The sequence below is a fragment of the Cherax quadricarinatus genome, chromosome 41 (genome assembly GCF_038502225.1).
Source record: "Cherax quadricarinatus isolate ZL_2023a chromosome 41, ASM3850222v1, whole genome shotgun sequence".
Classification (NCBI taxonomy): domain Eukaryota; kingdom Metazoa; phylum Arthropoda; class Malacostraca; order Decapoda; family Parastacidae; genus Cherax; species Cherax quadricarinatus.
In genome coordinates this window covers 7916733-7941907 of record NC_091332.1, presented here as the reverse complement: position 1 = coordinate 7941907, position 25175 = coordinate 7916733, and the positions used below count along the sequence as shown (strand labels likewise).

Below are 25175 nucleotides of genomic sequence, written 5' to 3'. Positions count from 1 at the left end.
GGCAGAGGACAGTGAATCGTTCAGTTATTGTAAATTTACACACTTGAATTATTCAGTCATTATGTATGTTAGTTGAAAGCCTGACTGGTTTTGATTTTAATGAGGATCATGATAATTTTTTAATTAAATTTTAAGTTCATATTCTTGCATGCCATTTCTTTTAGTCAGTAATAGTTTAAGATATTTTACCACAAGTTAATATGGTATGAAAAGTTAGCCATAATATGAGTTAGGTATAATGAGTGTATTTGATTTCTGTTGCATATTCAGTATCACTGTTGTCTTCATTCCAAATGCTGGACCTCATCAATGCTTATCTCTTGTTTATAAAAGCTTAATGTCACTTGAAACCTAGAATCTGACTTGTAGGAAAAATACGAAATCTGTACTGGATAAAGGTAGTATTTTTTTAGTCATTGCTTGTTAATGCTTATAGTAATTACTTATAACTGCTGTAGAATTGTTTATGCTTTAGTAGCAGTACACATTTAAATTTGAGTAGTTTTGACCATTTGAAAGTAGGATGGAATTCACCCCAAAAAATACAGTGAGAAACACAAGGGTTAGGTCCTTTATAAAATTGGATAACTATTTCTTTCATTAAAAGAAATTTCCACAAATGTTTGTACATTTTTGTAAATTTAATAATGCAGCTAGCATTGATGGGATACTTAACAAAACTAACAGTATGTTTTATGATAATAGGAAGAGGCAGGGTTAATATTGGTGCTAAACTTAGATACTACCAGTGTATTGTAACAGTAGTGGGTAGTAGTCTTTAAACTTAAAAAGTTATTTTAGTATTCTTTAGCTTTATAAAAAGTATTTTATTTTCACACGTACAAACAATAAGGTTAACAGCATAAATATTGAACATGTAAAAAGAGCACCACATTGGGTAGCTAATCCACTTTCAAACACAAATGTTTAGCTAAACATTTTCTCAAGTTTGTTTAGCAAATCTTTGTCCATAAGGCTGAATCTCTACCCCTCTGTTTTTTTTATTTACACCATCTCCTGTTTCTTTTTGAACACTTCTCCTCGAGTGATTATTCAGATTCTCGAAGAGGTCTATCACAACCGATAAACTAGTAAAGTTTCCACTTGGCTCTTTCGTGTGTTCGTTGATTTACCCACAGCTTATATTTTGCCAGGGGTCCACATGAATCCTTTTCCTCAATCTGGCACTTTCACAAGTGTGTGAAATCTCAGTTTAAATATACTGTACTCCCTCAGTATCTGCTCATTTTGCATTCTGCAAATTTAACATTCAGTAAGTCTCAGATTCATAGTTTTGTTTTTAGTCTTATTGTATGTTGTTGTCTGTGAGATCAGTACAGTATTACGGTGTTATCCACAAATCTTACTCCAGGATCTGCGGCTCCTTTACACTTCATCTTCTTGGATACATAAAATGTTATTCGTCCGATGACCCATTTGTATTACAATGTGTCCATCAGTGACTGATAGTGTACAGTTAAACCTCAGTTAACGATCAAAATAAGGATCAGGGTTTTTTATATTGAGCAAATCCCATGTTCTAAGCACTTAAGTTATAACTAGAGATACAGTCCAGGACAATAAAACTCTATAAACAATTTCATTTATTTTGATTTTAACAAAATTATAAACTATATTAATCATAGATGGGTCCCCTTCCCCTCACTTTCCTCTCTCTTCCCCCAGTCCCTTTCTTGTATTATATCCAACCCAACACTTTTTATGTACTCCCCTCTCATAAGGGAGGCAGTCAGCAGTGTTACTAGTGGTAATAGTCATCACTAACAACCACAACATGTTACCACACATTCATCCACTCACATCAGCCAGCTTATACCTAAGTAAAGTACCTATTTACTGTTAGGTGAACAAAGGCAGCACCTGTAAGGAGACATGCCCATGTGTCTTTCCTTGCCTCCCATGTGTCTTGAAGACAGTTGTAGACAAGGTGCAAAATGTAGTAATAGCTACTACTGGGCATAAGTCGAGATCAGTTAAGGGCATGCTACTCATTGCAGTATTGCCCTCTTATGCATGTACCATAACAAATAGTTTTACAGATACTCTTGAAGTGTAGTGGAGTAATATGGATGTATGGTGGAGAGCAGGAGAGTGATTAGAATGAATGGTAAAGGTGAGAGGGAGGGAGGCTTGGGAGTACCCCTGATAATGATTTTTGGAGATGATCATCAGATCTAGCTTTTTCTTAAATTCTTTAATCAGATATACTGAAATATGGTATGAAAATGCTGGGTACAGTGTTCTATGTTAGTAGCATGGGTATATACTACTGCTTTGTATATACACCCCATTGAGTTTTCCTTAATTCCTATTTTAGGGATTAATGTACTGTGTTGTACATTATCATTATATATTGAAGAATAAGCACTAAATCTATGTATTTCAAACTGAATTGGGAAAGTGACTTGTGCATGCTATAGGTTCATTTATAATAGTCGCCTGGCATTAGTGGTCATTGTATGAATGGAGAAACTTGCTCAGTGTCATGTGCTAGATTAATTTTGGTTATTATTTGACATTATGCTCTGCAGAGGTTGATTATACCATGTTTGAGTATGGGGAACCTTGGGGGTCTGGAGCCTATTTTCCTTTTACAGTTGAAATGTATGTTCCACATCAGTGAATTTCTCATCCACTGAGGGGGTACAGCATATAAAATAAGAGGGTGTCATGTTCCTGTAATTACATATTGTATATGTAAACACAAACCAGTTCCATGCACAGTTTCAAAAAGTAGATGTCAAGGGGCCTTGGAAGCCAAGACTAGGTGAAATTGGTAGTTAAGACATGGAGATAAGAACGAAGACCTCATTCAAACACACCTATGCGAGTAAAAAAAAAAATTTACACTACCAGCCCTACTCCTGTTATAACACGGGACTTTTTGGAATAATAATAATAATAATAATAATAATGATAAAAGAGTTGTTTTATGTGGACAGGCATAAAAAAATGCCCTCAGTACTAGGAACAGAGGGATATGGTCACAAACATAAAAGGGTGTATATAAACACTGAAAGGGGGGTGGGAATAGGACAAAGGAGCACAAAGGGAAATTTAATACTAAAGTGAAACAAAGAATTAAGAAGGAATTACACTATAGTACCCCAGTATGATGGTGGTAGGTAGAATATCCTGTGATGTGAGATAGCACGAGTTGTCCAGTATGATGGTGGCAGGTGGAATATCCTGTGATGTGAGATAGCACAAGTTGTCCAGTATGATGGTGGTAGGTGGAATATCCTGTGATGTGAGATAGCACAAGTTGTCCAGTATGATGGTAGTAAGTGGAATATCCTGTGATGAGATAGCACAAGTTGTCCAGTATGATGGTGGTAGGTGGAATATCCTGTGATGTGAGACAGCACAAATTGTCCAGTATGATGGTGGTAGGTGGAATATCCTGTGATGTGAGATAGCACAAGTTGTCCAGTATGATGGTAGTAAGTGGAATATCCTGTGATGAGATAGCACAAGTTGTCCAGTATGATGGTGGTAGGTGGAATATCCTGTGATGTGAGACAGCACAAATTGTCCAGTATGATGGTGGTAGGTGGAATATCCTGTGATGTGAGATAGCACAAGTTGTACAGTATGTATAAATTCAGTTATGCTGTAAATTGTATGTAAATGCCACAAGTATGTCAGTAAAACAAAAAAAAGAAAGTGGCATTAGGACATTTATTAAGATGTTTGGCCCTGGCAGACAAAAAGTATTTGTAACCCTTAAACTGTCCAAATGTAGACTTACGTTCACATATGTAGCACTCCGAATGTAGATGTACATTTCATTTTACATGCTTTCAACCTTGGCGCGATAGGCCTGAGTTGCCTAGACATGAGAGAATGGGTCTTGTGCATTCAGTGTGCACAGTATGCCAAAATTCGAGGATGCCAGGAAAAATGCGCTCATCATTTTAAACAAAATTTTTTTTTTTTTTTCCAAAATATTCAGAGCGCTACGCAAGTGGACATAGATCTACGTTTGGACAGTTTAAGGGTTAATAAATGTCCTAATACTGCTTTCCTTGTTCATGCGAATTTAATTATAGGCAAGATGGGATTGAAGATGTATCACATTTGCTGAGTGTTAGTTAAGAGACTTGATTTCTGCAAGCTATTCAGTTTCACAGCTGTATAATATAAAGTACTGTGTATCAGCGTTGTTACATATTTATGATAGATGAGCTTGCATCAGTAATTGACCACATTTAGAAGTTATAAAGCATATAAGGCAAAAAAGCTAAATTATTGCAATATAGTTATTTCACTCAGGTATGCATGTGTAATTTTTTTCACACACTGGCTGTCTCCCACTAAGGTAGAATGACCCAAAAAACTTTTAACATCATTCACTCCATCACTGTCTTGCCAGAAGCATGCCGATAATACAGTTCAGATGCCTCTCCAAACTGCAAATAGCCTCACCCCTCCTCCAAAGTGCAGGCACTGCACTTGTTGTGTTGGAGTCCCAGTGTCAAGGTCAGGGGTAGTACAGCTTGCTACATTCAAAACAACATATTAAGTAAACCTTTGACATGACAGACATCTATATAACAGACTTAAGAAATATTGGAAATCCACTGGGTCATTTTATTCAGAAACAAAAAACAAACTCTGTTAGCTGCAGAATTGTACATTATTGTTTCTATCAAGGCAAAACAATCACTTCTCTATGCACCACAATTGTCATTATTGGCCACCTGCTCCCTACTAGTTCTTTATAATTTGAAAAATAGTGTTACAGTTTTGGGAGTTCTGTATCTAGTACAGTTTCTTTTACTAGAAAGCCCCATATTATGAAAGCATATTGAGTAAACTAAAACAGATACCATACTTACAACTACTTAATATTCGTACAGGTATGGAGATGATTAATATACGGAATGGTAATTTTTAGTATTCAAGTTAGAAACACGTGTAGTATTAAGAGGTTTATTGAAGAGACATTTCATTCACCAGCTTTATTAGTCTAATACAGAAAATGGGAAATCCAAAGTATTTATTGTGGGTAGCATCAAGTGTTGTATGGGATGTGGCCAGTGTTCTGCTTACATTGCGTTTTACCGGTACATATTTTCAAGATTTTTTAATCTGCCTTTGAATGATAAGTGTTGGTGGGAGCAGCGAGAGTAGATTCCAAACATTAGGTCTGATTACTTGATGACAAGTTTGGCTTCTTGGAATTTTACGAGATGATTGTGGGTATTGTGATGCATGATGCAGGAACTAATTGGACTGTGCCTTTAGCAAGCATTTATATTCACTGTTGCTTTGTGTTAGGCTCCTAAACATTTTCTCCCACGTATAGTTTATCGCAATCCCGACATTGACACCAGCAATGGATTTATTGTGTTGTGTGCTCCTCTTTGTTATTTAGTTCTTGGTGTTGAAAGTAATGCTGGCTACATAAATGTGACTTTTAGCAATAAGGTGATATTCTATGGCATCTGTACTGGAAGAACAATATATCAGTCTGGAGTCTACCTTTGCTTACTGATGTGGAAGATTTTTAACAGCCTTTCTTCTGGCTGGGTATTAAAATGTTGAAAAAGTGTTGTGTATGTTACTGCAGTCTTCTTTGAGGAAATCATGACTTGAGATTGTATAAGCTCCCAAATGAAATCCTTTGATGACCCTTCTGTGTGTATTGTGATGATAGATGATGTGATAGGTTATCTTGGTTTGTGGGTGTTTTTTATATACAGTAGTACTGGATGTGTTAAATGGGTGTGTGAAAACTGAGATGAATCATAGAATAGATGAGAAATAAAGGTATTGTGGGTGGAGTGTTTTGAAGAGAAATAAGTTTTATCACTGATGTTAAAAAGGGTAATATATCAGAGTATAGTGGTGCATATGCCTTTTGTATTGGTGTGAAGCATGGTCCCTGTTACAATGAAGAGGAGGCTGGAGGCAATGGAAATACAATAGATTATTTGATCTCGGTGTGTGATGGAAATGTCATACAGAGAATAGATCATAGAAATTTTAAATATTTTGTGGTGATGTGAAGACAGAAGAGATTGCTGAGATGGTTTGGTTATTGAGATATGATGGAATACAACAGGTTGACCAACATAATTAAATTCATATGTTCTGTAGTGCTTTTTGCTTCTACTGTTTTATGTGTAGGTTGATAGTGTGGCAAACGGAAGGTGAGATATTCCAGGAAGGGTTGGAGGGAGGGAGTGAAGGAGGTTTTAAGTGGTAGGAGCTTGAGGATTCAGCAGGCTTGTATAATCAATAGTGAGAGGTTTTATGAATTTGACGTGCTGAATTCATTCATAAAAGAATTTGGCAAAATTGATTATCCAGACTTGTTCTGGAGGTGGAAAATACAGTGCCCTGCACTCTGAAAGACTAAGTGGGAATGTTTAAGACTGCAGGGTCATTTAAACTGTGACATCCATATACCTCTGGCAAAAGTTATTAAATAAAGTATAGTATGGATTTAAGAAAAATCACAAATTTACGGCACCCAAGAAAATCTCGTTAGATTTTCAGATAGGGGGTCTGATGTTCTGAGCAAGCTAATTATGACAGTTATAGAGGACTAAATGTAAGACAGGAAAAATACCAGATAGCTAGAAAACAGTGACCATTACATCAACATGAAAAAAAATCTAGATATGCAAGAAGCCCTAAACTTTAGACATGTTCTAGAGATATACAGCCAGGTAGAAAGCTGAGATATCAGGAAGAAGAGTTCTGTGGACAAAGGGGTATCTGATAAACTAAAGGTAGTTATTGTGAGAGAGAGAGAGACAGAGAGAGAGAGAGACAGAGAGAGAGAGAGACAAAGAGAGAGAGAGAGAGACAAAGAGAGAGAGAGAGAGAGAGACAAAGAGAGAGAGAGAGAGAGACAAAGAGAGAGAGAGACAAAGAGAGAGAGAGACAAAGAGAGAGAGAGAGAGACAAAGAGAGAGAGAGAGACAAAGAGAGAGAGAGACAAAGAGAGAGAGAGACAAAGAGAGAGAGAGACAAAGAGAGAGAGAGACAAAGAGAGAGAGAGACAAAGAGAGAGAGACAAAGAGAGAGAGAGACAAAGAGAGAGAGAGACAGAGAGAGAGAGAGAGAGACAGAGAGAGAGAGACAGAGAGAGAGAGAGACAGAGAGAGAGAGACAGAGAGAGAGAGAGAGAGAGAGAGAGAGACAACGAGACAACCTGGAAAAAAAGGCAACAAATGAAATTCACTGTTTTTGATATATGTACATTGACTATCTGCTGGAAGAAAATGGTAAAGTTTGTGAATAATTGTTAAATGCATGAAGATAAGGAAGGAGAATGGAAACCAGTAGAAATTTACCGACTTAACCCCTTAACTGTGCCCAACTTATAGATGATGATGACTGTTCTACGCACAATTTTTTGTGCCTTTGTACATTCCACTTGCCAATAATTTTGACCTCAGCACAGTTGTTTAGGCCTCCTACAACCTGTTCATGCCTTTGAAAAAAAAAATTTAAGACCTAGTAGGTCCACACAGTGCATTGTGGGTTAACACTGCCTAACTAGCATAAGTAAACAACGAAACCAGGACCTGCCATTCCACCACCAGCTTCCCTACCAGCAAACATGGTGTGGAACTGCTAGGAACATGCCTTATTCCAAATTTATTACAATTTCATGATAATAGTGAAATTCAGCCAAAAAGCACACTATGTAGATTTAACCTATGCTAACCTGATACAATCAAACAATATGACTTATTTTCATGTATCAGTAAGTATTTCACATTAAAACAATTTTAATGTCATAAGCTTTCCTTGTAAATATACGTTTTACAGTGGCCTTGTAGGCACACACGTTATGGACACACAACCTCTATGAGTACATCACTCCCTGCAGTGCTGCATGACCCTTCTGGATTTAGTGCTTAGTTTGATTATATTATTATTATGGATGAATAGAAATTACATTTTTTATATAACCCAGGATATTCCCTCAAACCTAAATATATAATACAGTATAATGATTAACCTAGGGTAACCCAATATAATCATTGTGACTTATTTCCATGTTTTGGGGACAGTCACATCTTGAAAAACTTCAGTTCATATCTTCCTTGTACACAGCATTAGAAGACCAAAGCAGTAAAAAAAAAAAATGGAAAAAAAAATTTATTTGCATCATTTGCATATTCCAAATGGAGCAATCTCGGGTTATGCATTTTCCCTTGTTTGAAGTACTGTACTAAAATACCTTGAAATGCATCTAATATTACATGAAACTAGTGCACATAGTGTTAAGCATTAAAAAGTTAAAAAAAAAAAAATAATGAAAAACAATCATGATTTGTCACCACTAATCGCAAAACGTAAATATTGTTGGTACACGTATGCCATTTATTGTAGTCTTATTCAGTTTGTAAAAATGCATTTTCTCAATCTGTAAGAAAAAAAAAATTTAGTTTCAAAATCTTGACCCCTCCCCCCTCCTCCCAACACAGGAAATTTAATTTCTGGGTATGCCACAGTTAGAGGGTTAAAACAGGCACCTATCAGGTCAGAAATGTAGAAAGGTCTTGGGGGAGGGAAAGAGAAATAGCAAACTTCTCATCTGAGGCTTGTGAAACAGCATAGCATCAGTAGCACATGCTAAATACTCAAGCAGAGTACTCAAGAGTACTGACAAGGACAGATTGTGATGGTTGGGACAACTGAGAACTAAATAGCAGATTGAGCCAAACAGATAAGACACTATATACTGTACTTATATGAATTCAAATGCATCACATTAAACTACTAATAGTCAAGTTTGGGTCCAAGCTTTGAGCCCCAAGAAACACAGCTAGCTAGCACATACAAATACATAACATACAGTACTTGTAGACATTAACAGTTATTCTGGGTTACTTTGCAAGTTTAATTTTTTTTTTTTCAATATTTTCATTAGCATTGTGAATAAATTTTGGGCAACTAGTCTATTTCAAGACCTGTGATTAGAGTAGAATAAAAAGAGAAATGCATAATTCTAATTTACCCATATTTGTAGCCTTAAAAGCTGGAAGATTGTATTTGTTAGTTTTCTTCATGAAAATGAGGTTTTGAATGTTTTTACAGCCTTCAGTTTGGTTTGATTATTTATATCTAAAAGTATTGCCTGTAATTTGTAATTGTAGGTAAGTGATATTAGATGCATTAAGCATACCATCTTTTCTAGCTTGGCTGTGATAGTGCACCGTTAATACGGACACCAGTGTTCATGTGCTCATTGTGAGAGGCTGTATTTGTTAGTAGTAATAGTTAGTGTCAATTTGTTTGCTGTCTTTAATGTACTGTAGATACTGTACTGTACCTATGTTCAGGTGGAATTTACAAATATATTTCAGCAAAATATAAATATATTGAGTCATAAGATAATATTAGTAAAATAATATGCTTTTAAACAAAAGTACCTGTTACTAGCATCTAACATTTGGCATTCTTCTATTTAAGATTTATTTTTTCATTAACAGATGTTTGTGTTATTCTTTGTCAAAATTCAGTCTAAAATAGGTTTTTAAGAATTTTACACTTTTTCTGTTACATGTTAATTACTTAGAAATATGATTGTCCACATTTTCCAAGTGTTGTTAAGCTACATAATGTCCAGTTCATAATACATTCCTCTGTAAATTTGACATCTTCATTACTTGGGTATGTGTTCATATAATTATCTTGATACTGCCGCCTCTTAATGGGCAATACACTATTTTCAATAAGACATTTTTTTAGACCATTAAATAATTTTTCACAAATCCATCTCTTGATATTTTTATATTTTGAGGGTGACACTAGATGGTCAAACATGATCAAGTTGCTCGGAAAAGAGGTGTGCAGGGTTTCAAATGGTTTCTTTCCTAAATTTGTATCTTTCAGTACATGCCTTCAATAAATTTTAAGTCTACCGTACATGTAAAAGTTTAACAGTGTAATGAACTTAATTTTTAATAAAGTTACTGTGTCATGATTACAAGTTTTATTTGAAATCCTGCTCATTAATATTTAGAAATTTGGTAGTCACAAACTGAAAATTCACTATTTTTCTTTTTTGCCTCTCTCACCTAATAAACTTTTATTGACTAAAATAATGAAAGCAACTTCTTAAGCAGCTTGATCAATAAATTTGCCACTTAAATTGCTTAGCTTTGTGTAGAGCATCTTGTAAAGTATGTGCCTTTTACATAATGGGTGTATCTTCAAGCCATTAATTTTCTTTCTATCCATGTTTATGTAACCATTTCTTAACTTTTCTTATGGTTTTATTCATTTCTTTCTACAACTTTATTCAGCTGTAATTTTGTCATGTATATCATATTGTGAACAAGCTAACACTTAATGTGAATGCATGGCAAATTCACTGAGGTTTATCTTATTAAAGCTTTTGTGTATATAAAGCTTGATACATGTCAAACACTACACTACTCCTTGAATATTTTCTGTGAAGCATATTGGTCTGCCCATCAGTTGATTCTTGCTCTCTCTCTCTCTCTGCAGTCAACTATAACAGCTGCCAATGGCTTGAACTGAAACTTTAGATATATATTAAACATACATTTTCTGTCTGCATGGGCCATTGTCATCATAAATTGAATGTTACAGGAATTACCATAATATGAACTTGTTCCATTTATAGTACTATACTACATTATACATTTTGTGTAATAAACTTTGATCTTTATCATTTGATAAAACTTCAGTATTTATTACATATTGTATATTTTTATGTAAAAATATTGCTATTATTTAAAAAAATAAATGGAAATCATGAAAATTTCAGCATAGTGGTAAACATACGTAAATTCTGTAGGTATCACATCCCTATTCAATATATGATGGAGACTTGTTGCAACATAAACATATGACTAAGTAAAACTGTGGAAAGCTCCAGAGTGGATAGAATAATAGCAGTGCTAAAAGGTGATAGTGACATAAGGCAGTTGTAGTGGGGCTGAATAAAATACATATTCACTCTTGGAAGATAAGGTGCCAAATGACTGGACAAAAAGAAAAATTATAAGGGAAATTAAATAGTAAAAATAAAAAGAGGGAGGCAGTAAAATTGGGTTATTTGAATGTTAATGTTGTGCATGAGAAGTTGGATATCTTACCACTATGCACAACCAAGTTAGAAGTGAGAATTTCAATGGGAAGAGTAAATAGGATTAAAGCGTCGGAGAGAACTAGAGCCAAAAAAGGAGGGGGGAGGGTGCTAGTAACATTAAATCAACTATGGAAAGAGAATTGGGGTATAGGTGTTTACATTCAGGCATGAAGTAGATAAGAATGAGGGTAGGATGCAAGAAGTGGGGTTAGTGTTTATGCACCAGAAGGAAGAGAGGATTGTAGAGAGATTTTGGGAGATGTTAATCAGATATTTGGGGAGTTTTGAACTGAGTGAGTCTGTTATTGTGAGAGATCTAAGTGGGAGAAATTGTTGTTAAGGGTGTAGTAGGTAAGTCTAGAGTCCCAGGGTTAAAAGATAGTGGGGGTGGGGGAGGGCCTCTTATTGAATCATATATAGAAAAAGATTTGGTAATAGGAAAACTTAAGCATTAGACACAGGCAGTACTTACCAGTAGATTTATTTTAAACACTAGGAGATGCTGTAAAAAAGAAGACCTGAAAAAGACACTCATCATAGGATCAGAAAAATGGATTAAATTATCACCAAATTAATCTTGCATCTCAGTTTTTGAACTTTAAATAACCCCATCTGTTTCTCCTAAATCATAGGAGCAAACCTAGCCCCTGCCCCCCACCAAAAAAAAAAAAAAACTTAACACCCAAATCCATGTTTGCAATAATCTTGCATTCCTTCCTATGCCTATCTTTAATCACTCCTATATTAAACTCTAATAAAATCACCAATAAAAAAACAGGCAACCAAAGTGTTACACTGTTTAATCTCATGGAACCTCGACTTACGAGTGCCCCAACATGCGAATTTTTCAAGATATGAGCCATCGCTCGGTCGATTTTTTGCTCCGAGTTATGAGCCAAAATCCGAGTACAAGTGAGCTTACCCTTCAACCTGCACACCTCGCTTGTGTTTATGATTTCATGCTTTAATTCCATGGATGTCATCATCATCATCGCAACACTGCCCATGGGTTAGAAAAAAAAATTCGGCAAAATAACTGTACAAAATGCAAACAAAGCAAGAGAGAAATGCTTCCACTGCTCAGTGGATGCTTTGGCATTTGCTGCGCCAACTAGTGGTGGCCTTCTGAAGCTCCTCATTATTATTATTAATTTAGGGTCAAGAGCCCCTCACCAGCTTAAAGGTTCCTTGATGCTGGTGAGGGGCTCTTGACCTAGGGAATTGGATCTGTGCTCCAGTTCCAAAAATTAATAATAATAATAATTTATAATAATTATACATTATATAATAATAATAATAATGTGCGAGCTTCAGTTCCCTAAATTAATAATTATAGCAATAATAACAAAGAAGGAGCTTCAGAAGGCCACCACTAGTTTGCACAGCAAATGCCAGAACATCCACTGAGCAGTAGAATTATTTCTCATGCTTTGCTTGTACAGTTATTTTGTCAAATTTCTTTTTTCTTACCATGGGTCCTAAGAAAGTGAGTGCACAGGACAGTGCTGAGAAGAAAATGATGTCCATGGAATTAAAGCATGAAATCATAGATAAACGCAAGCGGGTTGTGGTTATTGACCACTGACAGCATACGCCGCGCTGCCTATCTTCCACCCTCCACCTCACAGAGGAGGCTTAATCGCTTAACTAACTTGCTACACTTTTCCCTACTCCATCCACCACCTTTACTACTCCACCCACCATTATCACTACTTCACCCACCACCCTCACTACTCCACCCACCACTCTCACTACTCCACCCACCACTCACTACTCCACCCACCACTCTCACTACTCCACCCACCACTCACTACTCCACCCACCACTATTGCTACTCCACCCACCACTATTGCTACTCCACCCACCACTCTCACTGCTTCACCCACCACCCTCACTACTCCACCCACCACCCTCACTACTCCACCCACCATTATCGCTCCACCTACCACCATTATCACTCCACCTACCACCATTATCACTCCACCTACCACCATTACCACTCCATCCACCACCATTACCACTCCACCCACCACCATTACCACTCCACCCACCACTATCACTACTCCACCAACCAGCATCACTATTCCACCCACCACCATCATTATTCCACCCACCACTATCAGTACTCCACCCACTGAAGGAACCTCCGTGAGGCAGGTAAATATCATGGCGGCCTTCCTTAATGTTTCTGAAAAAACTGTGTTTAGTTAGTTTAATATGTTTATTATGTACCCCATACCCATCCTGTGGGCGGTAGTCAAAAGATTACAGAGGTACATAATTGGTCCAAGGACTGGACTCCAAAGTTTTGATAGCTGAGCAAGTTACAGAGGTAATGAACTCACAATTTACAAAGGTAATGAACTCACAATTTACAAAGGTAATGAACTCCAGGTAGGTCTGGTCACACTATAATTTGTTCATGATTGTAGCCATGTATAAACGTAAGTAACCATTCTTACAGAATTCATTACCTTTGTAACTTGTGAGCTCATTACCTTTGTACCTAGTTCAGCTATCAAAACTGTGTTGAAATGGAGGTTACCTCTTCCTCGGATTTATACGAGAACCAAACAAGGGACGAGGTGCCTCACTACAGTCTGGGATTAGTGTGGGAGTATTATCCTTCCAGTTATGTCTTGGAATAGCATGTGGGATGGGACAAAGTGCCTGACATTCCTCTGGGTACAGAGTTGGATTTGACTTCAGATACACTGCCAACTAGTGGCGGCATATTTGAAGCTTGCTCGTAACTCTAATTTTGGCTCACAACTCAAAGCAAAAAATCGACTGAGTAGTGGCTTGTAACTCAGAAAACTCATAAGTTGGGACACTCATAAGTCAAGGTACCACTGTATATGCTACACGAATATCATAATCACTGCTACATTCTTCAATTAATATCTGGAAACAAAAGGACACTGAAAGTTTGGATTACACAAATCTACAGGTATGGGATCCCACTAACAAATAACTTCTGATCAATTTTGAACTTAAATAACACATAGGCAACTATAATCTTAACTCGGCTTTCTTAACATAGATTAAAAAGACATTACATGCAAAGTAAAGGTTTATTTACAGTCATTTTTTGTTGCGAGTACTATAGAGCTTTATCAAGTCAATAACTGACTTAATAGCTCTATTTAAAAAAGTGTAAATAAAGGTTTGCTCTGGACATAGCCCTTTTTTTTTATATATTTGTTGGGAAGTCTTGCTGTCCTTCATAAAGGCTTACCTTGGTAACAGATACCAGCATATGACCATTAATGACTTCATCAGTAATTGTGCCCATAAACACTGGAGGTACCATTAGGCAGTGTGTGATGCTAGGCTACCATTATTTCTCCTTCTTATCAATGACCAACAAATGCATTCCAGCGACTCAAACCCATCCTGAAACTCAGATTCAGCAGCCTTAATTAAACTACACAATATACTGTGAATTACAAAAAAATACCAGCTTGAATAACAACCTACAAGATTTCACTTAACATAGAGAAGACTTAAGTTTTTCTTTCTTTCAACAAACTGGCTGTATCCCACTGAGGCAGGGTGGCCCAAAAAGAAAAACGAAAGTTTCTCTTTTTAAATTTAGTAATATATACAGGAGGAAGAGTTACTAGTCCCTTGCTCCCGGCATTTTAGTCTCCTTTTACGACACGCATGGCTTAGGGAGGAAGAATTCTGTTCCACTTCCCCATGGAGAAGACTTAACTGTACTTCATAATAGTATATTAAAGAAAAAAACTAATCTCAAATAGAATAAATGATACTCATATAGAAACAACAAAGATAAATTCCTGGTATGCAATAAACTAAAATTTAACATGCATATTACACACACATTGGTTTCATAAGAAGTCTTTATTGCTAAAGAAATTTGCTGTTGCCACTGAAGTACAAGAGAGAGTGGACAAGATAAGCGACTGATGATGAAAGAGACTGCACTGTATTTGAAGAGAAATTCTCAAACGTACTAAGACAGTTTACATAAGTGAATAGAACCCAAAGTGGTGGCCAGACAAAAGTGACAATGTTCCAAAGGTCTTGGTGTTTTCATCTAGTTAGTAATCTACATAAACAATTACTCATGGGAATAAATAACACTGAGTAAATTCAATGACAGCAAAAAGAGGCCAACAATTTCTGAGAACATCACAAGAATGGCAGACAGTTTTATTTGGACAAATATAAGGTTAAAATCCTATAAAAATAATTGCAGCCCCTAAAAACAAAATATTATACTGTATTATTAATATTATTACAATCAAAATCAAGTGCTAAGCCCACAAGGGTCATGCAGACAAAATATTTTAAAATGTGATCAAAAGGTATGTGAAAAGGACTTTAGTAGTTCTAACAGTATAAATCTGAAAGCCAAGGTAGCAGAGTCAGTGTTCACAATAAAGTTAATAGACAACCTTCAATTCATTTTCAGAGGTCCTAAAGTTATATTGTTGGAGAGGCCTCATTTAGATTAAGATGTAGTTCTGGTCTCCATATTGCAGAATGAACATAAATTTATTGAAAATTATACAAAGATAACACATTTAATCTACTGTATGTGATTCCACATTCTCAGGCCACCAGCAAAGTATATATGATATTCTTTGTAAATACATCTGCGCATTCCTATATGCAAATGTACCCAGAACATTGTGACTTCTGTATCTAAATTTGCTGGACCAGAGACCACTGCCATTCAGCAGGTCCATTTATGTATTTAATAGCTTCACGTTTATGGTGGCAGTTATCAGTGAAAGTCTAGCATATCTTACTCTTCTAGGAATACCTAGTACTAGAGCTAAACCTAGCCTGTGGTGTAAGTTCCTCCTGAATGGATGTACTGACTTAAATAGTACTTTAATTTTGCTTCAAAGATAAAAATGTTCAGGCTGATGTAATTTTTCTGCATTTTTTCTAAATTACTTATCTTCCTCCTATTCATGCTACAGTGAAGTAAATGTTGAAGAATAACCTCTTCTAATCTTGAAACTCATACTTAAGGAATATTTTATGAAAAATAAGTAGTCATGTATAAACTTCCAGCCTGATCATATGTATGTAAATGTCATTAGTTCCAGGCTGCTCACAGGGTAGAGTATAAAGACCTTCCATTCATTATAAGGCTGGAGAAGACAGGGGGTATCGAACCAGAATTTCCATGTCGTGTAGGGTGTTTTTCAATAAATACTGGTTATAGAGCAAAAATACAGGAACTGAAGTGCATGTGCAGGAATTGTATGTGTACTTTTATGAAAGAGTGTCAGTGAATCCACTACAACATAAAAACCCATTTTCTTCATCAAAGGTAAGTACAAGTATTATGGTTACATGTTGATGTCTAGATTGGTTGTACTTGTGTCCATGTCTTAGATTGAGGAGAATAATATTGTACTCAACAGTATCAAAAGCCACATGCTGCATAGATCATCTTAACTTTATAATTGTGTCATTTGTGCTTTATTTTTTAAGTCTGACTCTAAACTGGCAGATTTCATGTGAATATTGTTGATATAAAAAAATTCTTGTAGGTAATCCAGTCTTATTTTTATGTAATTGTCATCTCCTATTATTGTTTTTTTTCTTTTCTGTTGTCATTTTTCAGGATTAGATTTTGGAACAAAACATTATAATGTACTGTATTAACCCCTTGACTGTCACAGCCCGCAATCCTGAGGTGTCTCCTGGTGTCGCAAAATTTAAAAAAAAAAAATTATTTTTTCTTATGAATTCATAGAGAATCTTTTTCCCGATTGTAATGACACCAAAAGAACGAAATTTGATGGAAAACTGATGGAATTACGCTCTCGCGAATTTGGCGACCTCAGCGATATTTACAAATTGGCGATTTCGCCCACTTTGAGCCCCATTTTCGGCTAATTCCATTGTTCCAGTCGACCAAACTCATAGCTATTTCTTTAGAACTCCATTTTTTCTATCGATTGAGTACAAGAAACTGCCCATTTACTAATTTCAACTACCCAATAACGTGGTCAGAAATTTGCAATTTAGCCAATTTCACAAAAATTACAAAATGTGACAATTTCAAAATAAGGTCCAGAATGAACAATGCAGACATTCCTGGCTCTAAAATAACATTTTCTTTGTTCATCAGTCACGTCTCCAGGCCCCTCTGATATTACTCTTGCTTTCTATTTTGAATTTTTATTCAGACAAAAAATAGAAGATTTACTGTTATGCAGACTACTGCAATACTGTAATAATTGTACAAATACTGTCAACCCATTCATGACTGCATATTAGAATGGCTAGTTGGACATTGATTGGACAATGACATCAATTGTTTATTTTTGAACATTGGCAAAAATCAAACATTTCACCTACTTTGAGCTCCATTTCCAGGTTCTTTTCATAGTAAAACCAATCAAAATCTATTTCTATAATATGCTTTCCATTCTATCAAATGAGAATACAACCATAAATACTAGATGAAAATAGACCACAAAGTCGGCATTTTAATTAAAAAAAAAAAAATTCTCGTTATGCACTGCGTGCTCCAGGATTTTTTTTATATTTTGCACACTGACCACATAGACACATTCTCTCACATGTGGGCCTACCAGCTTTCTCCTGCTTGATTTAAAGCCGCTAAAATTTATGAGTATACAGTGGTCCCTCAATAATCGTCCGGCCTGAAAGTCGTCCATTTTGGAAATAGTCCTGTTTTTTCGTCAGGAAATCAAGGACGCTGTTGTTGCAAAGGGGGTAAATATGCTGACAAAAATGAGATCACCAGTACTCGAAGATGTTGAGAAGTTATTATTGGTGTGGGTAAATGAGAAACAATGAGCAGGAGATAGTCTTATGACGTCGCTTATTTGTGAAAAGGCTAGGCAGTTGCATGAGAAACAGAGAAGAGAAGTAAGCCCAGAAAAGCAATTGGTACCCAAGGTGTTGATGGAAGGGGATTCCCCTTCCAAACAGTAAATCATCCAATCTGTCTCCTTCTCCAGTCTTCCATACACAAAGAAGAATCGCCAATAAAGGTAAGTGTTATTCTGTTAATGTTTAATTCATCATGTGCCACTGTATTGTTTATGTACTACATCTATATTTCATGTAAAAAAAATTTTTGTTTTAATACTTCTGGGTGTCAGGAACGGTTTAATTGAATTTACATTATTTCTTATGGGGAAAATTGATTCGTAAATCGTCCATTTCGATAATAGTCCCACTTCCAGGAACGGATTATGGATGATTATTGAGGGACCATTGTATATATACGTCAAACACGGTGGCTTGTAAGACATATATATACGACTGAAACAGTCAAAGGGTTAAGAGTAGTCTTTCATTTATCTCCTCCAAAGTTTTTATCTCTTATGTCTTAAATTTTTTTTTTTTTTTTTTTTTTTTTTTTTTTTTTTTTTTTTTTTTTTTTTTTTTTTTTTTTTTTTTTGAGTTTTCAATTTGGTTTGGATATCTACCATTTAAGATTTTACAGTACTGTATACTAGGTACTGTATTTCTCATTCAAATTTATGTAGTGTGTAATATTTTACTATCATTATTGCATTATTGCTATTCCACCAGCCTTTGTTCTAACATTCTGTTCACGTTGCTAGCGAAGGGCTCCTGATCCTAGAAATTGGAGGTCCCCCTCCCCTTCCTCAGATGAAGTTGGATTGCCTCCCATTCCTTAGGCAATTTACAACCACTGTGGCTCTTGTTATAATAATTAAGCACACTTGTCTTCTCCATTTCGTTTGGTCCTCCAGTTTGGTTTTAGTTAGACCATATCTGATTCTTTTTCATCTATAGAGACTGATTTTTTTTTAGATTAACCTGTCTCTTTATAGTCTATATCAAATTTTGACTTCCATATTTAATGTTGGTCTGCATATCTTTTTTTATCTTCCATCCAGTGTATTGAAAGCTCATTTAATAAACAGGCTCAGATTTGTGCTCAATTCTTCCTGCAGTAGTTTGGCCACTTAAATGTTTTCCTTGATTTTGGTTATATGTTTTGATAGGTCTTGCCTAATGGTTATGGATTTGCAGTTTTCATGTTTTCTTGGTCCTTGGCTTTTTACAGCAATCCTTCCCTTTGCTTGACATTGGTGAGTGTTTTAGAGTAAAATTTTTATCCAATGTGTCTTCTTTTTGAAACTTTCACTGCATTATCTTACTGATTTGTCTTGTTTCCTTTTATTTCAAATTTTTTATGCATTTTTGCTTTCAGTACTTTTGAATAATAATTGCTCCGTCTCTGCCAACAGGTCATTAACCTGTGGTTTTTGGAATGCCCTTTTATCATTTTGTTTATGCTGGTCAAATTGGCATTATTTTACCTTTTTGGCTCTGCATTTTGCTTGACTGCAGTTCATAGGTTTTAACTATTTTTGAAATGCATAATTCCACCTCTATCATTATTGTATTGCACTTGATTGCCTCCCAGTCACTGTATGACCTCCATGAGTTTAAAGCTTTCCACTAAATATAATACTAATATTAACCCCTTGACTGTCGCAACCCCCAATCCTGAGGTATCTCCTGGTATCGCAAAATTACAAAAAAAAAAAAAAATCTTATGAAATGATAGAGAATCTTTTCCCGATTGTAATGACACCAAAAAAAACGAAATTTGATGGAAAACTGATGGAATTATGCTCTCACGAAGTTAGCAACCTCGGCGATATTTACAAATCGGCGATTTCACCCACTTTGAGCCCTATTTTTGGCTAATTCCGTTGTTCCAGTCGACCAAACTCATAGCTATTTCTTTAGAACTCCATTTTTTCTAAAGATTGAGTACAAGAAACTGCCCATTTACCTATTTCAATTATCCAATAATGTGGTCAGAAATTTGCAATTTGGCCAATTTCACGAAAATTAAAAAATATGTCAATTTCAAAATAAGGTCCAGAATGAACGATGCAGACATTCCTGGCTCTAAAATAACATTTTCTTTGTTCACCAGTCATGTCTCCAGGCCCCTCTGATATTACTCTTGCTTTCTATTTTGAATTTTTATTCAAACAAAAAATAGAAGACTTACTATTATGCAGACTACTGCAATACTGTAATAATTGCATAAATAACATCAACCCATTCATGACTGCATATTAGAATGGCTACTTGGACATTTATTGGACAATGACATCATTTGTTTACTTTTGAACATTGGCAAAAATCAAACATTTCCCCTACTTTGAGCTCCATTTCCAGGTTCTTTTTATAGTAAAATCAATCAAAATCACCTCTATTTCTATAATATGTTTTCCATTCTATCAAATGAGACCAAGAAAACGAGAATACAGCCATAAATACTAAACGAAAATAGACCACAAATTCGGCATTTTAATTAAAAAAAAAAACGGTCAGTTTTTTTTTTCTCATTATGCACTGCGTGCTCCAGGATTTTTTTTATATGGTGCACACTGACCACACAGACCCATTCTCTCACATGTGGGCCTACCAGCTTTCTCCTGCTTGATTTGAAGCCGCTAGAATTTATGAGTATATATACGTCAAATTGCTGTTGGAGTGTGAGCAAAGTAACATTTATGAAGGGATTCAGGGAAACCGGCAGGCCGGACTTGAGTCCTGGAGATGGGAAGTACAGTGCCTGCACTCTGAAGGAGGGGTGTTAATGTTGCAGTTTAAAAACTGTAGTGTAAAGCACCCTTCTGGCAAGACAGTGATGGAGTGAATGATGGTGAAAGTTTTTCTTTTTCGGGCCACCCTGCCTTGGTGGGAATCGGCCAGTGTGATAATAAAAAAAAAAAATAATATACGTCAAACACGGTACCTCGTAAGACGTATATATACGGCCGCAACAGTCAAAGGGTTAATGAGGAAGTGCTAAATCCACTGGGGGTCATACAACACTTGGTGAGTTATAGGTATCAGGCTTAATCCACAGGGGAGAGTTCCTCCAATTCTTTGGACCAAGAGCTTTTCCTGGTATCCTGAAGGACCCACCTTTTTTTTTTTTCCTTCAGTATTTCATTATATTGTGGCTATATTCATTTCATTCTGATCCATGTGCTTTGATTAATTTAAAGCTCTTCATACTTTTTCTTAATTTATATTTTTTAAAACTCCATTTGTTCTATCGATCGAGTACAAGAAACCGCCCATTTACCGATTTCAACTACCCAATAAAGTGGTCAGAAATTGGCAATTTGGCCAATTTCATACAAATTAAAAAATGTCAGTTTCAAAATAGGGTCCAGAATGAACAATGCAGACATTCCTGGCACTAAAATAACATTTTCTCTGTTCATCAGTCACGTCTCCAGACCCCTGCCTCGGCCTCTAGCTTTCTATTTTGAATTTTTATTCAAACAAAAAATAGATTTACTGTTATGCAGACTACTGCAATATTGTAATAATTGTATAAATAATGTCAACTCATTTGTGACTGTGTATTAGAATGGCTAGTTAGACATTTATTGACCAATGACTTCATTTGTTTACTCTTGAACATCGGCAAAAATTGAACACTTCTGCCACTTTGAGCTCCATTTCAAGATCCTTTTCATAGTAAAACCAATCACAATCACTTATTTGTATATGTTTTCCATTCTATCAAATGAGACCAAGAAAATAAGAATACAACCATAAATACTATACGAAAATACACCTCAAAGTCGGCGTTTTAATCCAAAAACACGGTCAGTTTTTTTTTCTCCTCATTATACACTGAGTGTTGCAGGATTTTTTTTTATACTGCGCACATTGACCACACAGACCCATTCTCCCACATGTGGGCCTACCAGCTTTCTCCTGCTTGATTTGAAGCCTCTAAAACTTTTGAGTATATATATGTCAAACACATTGGCTCGTAAGATGTATATATACGACCAAAACAGTCAAAGGGTTAAACAAGAATTGGAAGATTGATAATTGAAAATCTCCAGCAGGATTTATTATTATTATAAAAAGAAGTGCTAAACCTACAAGGGTCATGCAGTGCAGCTCCAGCAGGATTTGTATGATCAACTAAAATGTAAACACCCAGCATTGTCAGCATGAACAGTATTCAGTTTTCAATATTATCTACTAGTCACCTACTCTATCTTCTGTCTTAGAAATAATTACCTTAATCTTACCTTGAACTGAATTTCATCCTTAATTCACTAACTCTTATTTCCCCACAAAATAATTAAAAACAACAATGCAAAATTGTCACACAACTCATCCTAAAAGTTTACATTAAAACTGTAAACTTTGTAACTTAGCAGGCATCACCATTACTGCTCGAAAATGTGTATTTTAGGAGTTAAATTTGAAACTTGGAAACTCTAAGTGAAAAGGGTGCCTTTATTCTAGCAAAGGATTCGTGATCTAAGGAATTAAAGCTATTCCCTTCCTCAGATCAAATCCAGTTACCTTCCAATTGTAAGGCATTGTATGACCCCCACATGGGCTTAGCACTTCCCAGTGGATATAGTATATATAATAATACAAGTAAATTATATGGAAAGGTTTTCATGGCTGTGTACATGTACATATTTTAAAAATTAAAATTTATTTCAGCCCAGTATTGGACAGAATGGAAGTGGATGACTCTGGCTGTAGCAATGACCGGCGCTCTTACCATTCTAAGGTACGTGACAGCATATATCAAAATGGATGGCATGATCCCACATCAGCACCTCATCCAGTTGTCACCCAGGGACGCACCATTACAATGTCTCTTAAGAGACTACTTCGTGAACATGAAGAACTGTACGAATTATAGCATTTCTTTATTTTAATTCTTAATACTACTGTATACTGTAATTGTAATTTGAGGCCACAAACAGTAAGGGGTAAAAGCAAATGTTTCTCAAGGTAGAGTGACTATTTTGTTAAAATGTTATACATTTGACAGGAGTATTGTCCATGTTTATCCATAAATCTTGTTATAATTTGTGTGCACGTAAAACGCATAATTGTTTGTACAGAATTTTCATATATACATACATTTTGTATGTGTGTGTATATATATATATTTTATATATATATATATATATATATATATATATATATATATATATATATATATATATATATATATATATATATATATATATATATATTATAAATGGGGAAGTGGAACAGAATTCTTCCTCCGTAAGCCATGCGTGTTTTAAGAGGCGACTAAAATGCAGGGAGCAAGGGGCTAGTAGCCTCTTCTCCTGTATATATTACTAAATGTAAAAGGAGAAACTTTCGTTTTTCCTTTCGGGCCACTCCGCCTTGGTGGGATACGGCCGGTGTGTTGAAAGAAAGAAAGAAATATATATATATATATATATATATATATATATATATATATATATATATATATATATATATATATATATATATATATATATATATATGTATGTGTGTGTCTGTGCATGCTCAAGACAAACCACAGGGGAATGGAAATCTTGAGCTCAAGATCTTTCACATGTTTCCATACATCAGGAGGGATGGAGGAGGGGACAGGCTGATGTTCATGTTACCTTTCTCTAAGAAAACTTTCCTTCAAACTATCTGTTGCTGCACTTGCACCATTGCATAGCTCCTGATGATGCACAGATATATGTGAAAGATTTCTAGGTAAAGATTCCCCCCCACCCCACCCCCTGTGGCTTGTCTTGCATTAAGATTGCATGTCTGTGATTACAGTAGATGTATATGCACATGCATGCACGTGTGCACACACACACACACACACACACACACACACACACACACACACACACACACACACACACACACACACACACACACACACACACACAGATGCAGAGATTCTAACAGCCAACTGCAGTAGCAAGGGACAGCTGGTCATGAAAGACAGTTCACTGAGAATAGAAGTTTCAGATATGACAGGGCTGAAAGCAAGAACATGTCAATGGAAGGAAATAAAATGCCTCAGAGGAAGCAGATGGAGACTCAGTGGGAGGAGGAAAGGGCGAGGTCAGTTTTTGTGTACGGGCTCCAAGAAGCCAAGGGGGACAACTTCGAAGAAATAAAACAGGAGGAGAAAAAAATGATTGAAGGCATCATGAAAACAATAGGTGAGGGCAATATGACCCAGGTGACAAATTTTCAGAGAATTGGGTGGTTTGCGAGTGGAAGGATACGGCCTGTCAAAGTAATTTTCAAGGAAGAATCAGTTCGAACCAGGATTCTGCAAGAGAAAGCAAGACTGAGGGACAAACAGGGGTACCAGAGAGTATACCTCGACTGCGACAGAACACAAGAAGAAAGGACTACACTGAAAGAGAGGGTACACAGACGCAAGGAGGAACGAGAGGCAATGACGAAGATGAGCAGGACCCAGACACAGGAGGAAGGGCAAACACACCCCACAGAATCTCCCACCAAAAGACTCCAACCGCGACATTCCCAACGCAACTGAGCAATCTATACTACAACCCACTCACTGTTCCCTCTGCCACCAACCCCCATATCACAAACCTCACCCCAACAGCTGTCCCTTATGGGCATTCTGACCCCACCCCCATCATCACAAACCCCACCTACACCACAGCCCCATATAGACCCCCACCAAGGCTCTTGCTCCCCCAACCCCAATGTTCTTGCATGACCACAATGATAGAAAAGAAACTGAAAGTTTGGTACACAAACGCGGATGGAATAACGAATAAACATGAGGAGTGGAACGAAAGAATCAGTGAAAAATCCCCAGACATCATAGCAGTCACAGAAACAAAACTTGCTGAGACAATAACAGACACAATCTTCCCAATGGGATATCAGATCCTGAGGAAAGATAGAAGGAGTAGAGGGGGAGGAGGGGTTGCACTGCTCATAAAACACCAATGGGGATTTGAGGAAATGGGAGGCATGGACATGATTGGAGAAAGAGACTACATTGTAGGTACAATTCAGTCTGGAGAACATAAAGTAGTCATTGGAGTGATGTATAACCCACCACAGAACTGCAGGAGGCCAAGAGAGGAATATGAAGAAAACAACAGGGTGATGGTGGACACACTGGCTGAGGTGGCAAGAAGAGCTCACTCGAGCAGAGCAAAGTTACTGGTAATGGGCGATTTCAACCACAGGGAGATAGACTGGGAAAACCTGG

The 25175-nt window shown here is 36.3% G+C and overlaps 1 protein-coding gene across 1 annotated transcript in view; it reads left to right on the top strand.

The window, feature by feature from the left end:
- The window catches only part of red (LysM peptidoglycan-binding domain-containing protein red), a 47896-nt gene extending 24862 nt beyond the window's left edge, over positions 1-23034 (top strand). Inside the window, exon 4 of the mRNA XM_053786647.2 lies at positions 22622-23034. Coding sequence (XP_053642622.2) covers positions 22622-22826 — 205 coding nt within the window. The 3' untranslated portion in view covers positions 22827-23034. The remainder of the gene's footprint in view (positions 1-22621) is intronic.
- The last annotated feature ends 2141 nt before the right edge of the window (positions 23035-25175 follow it).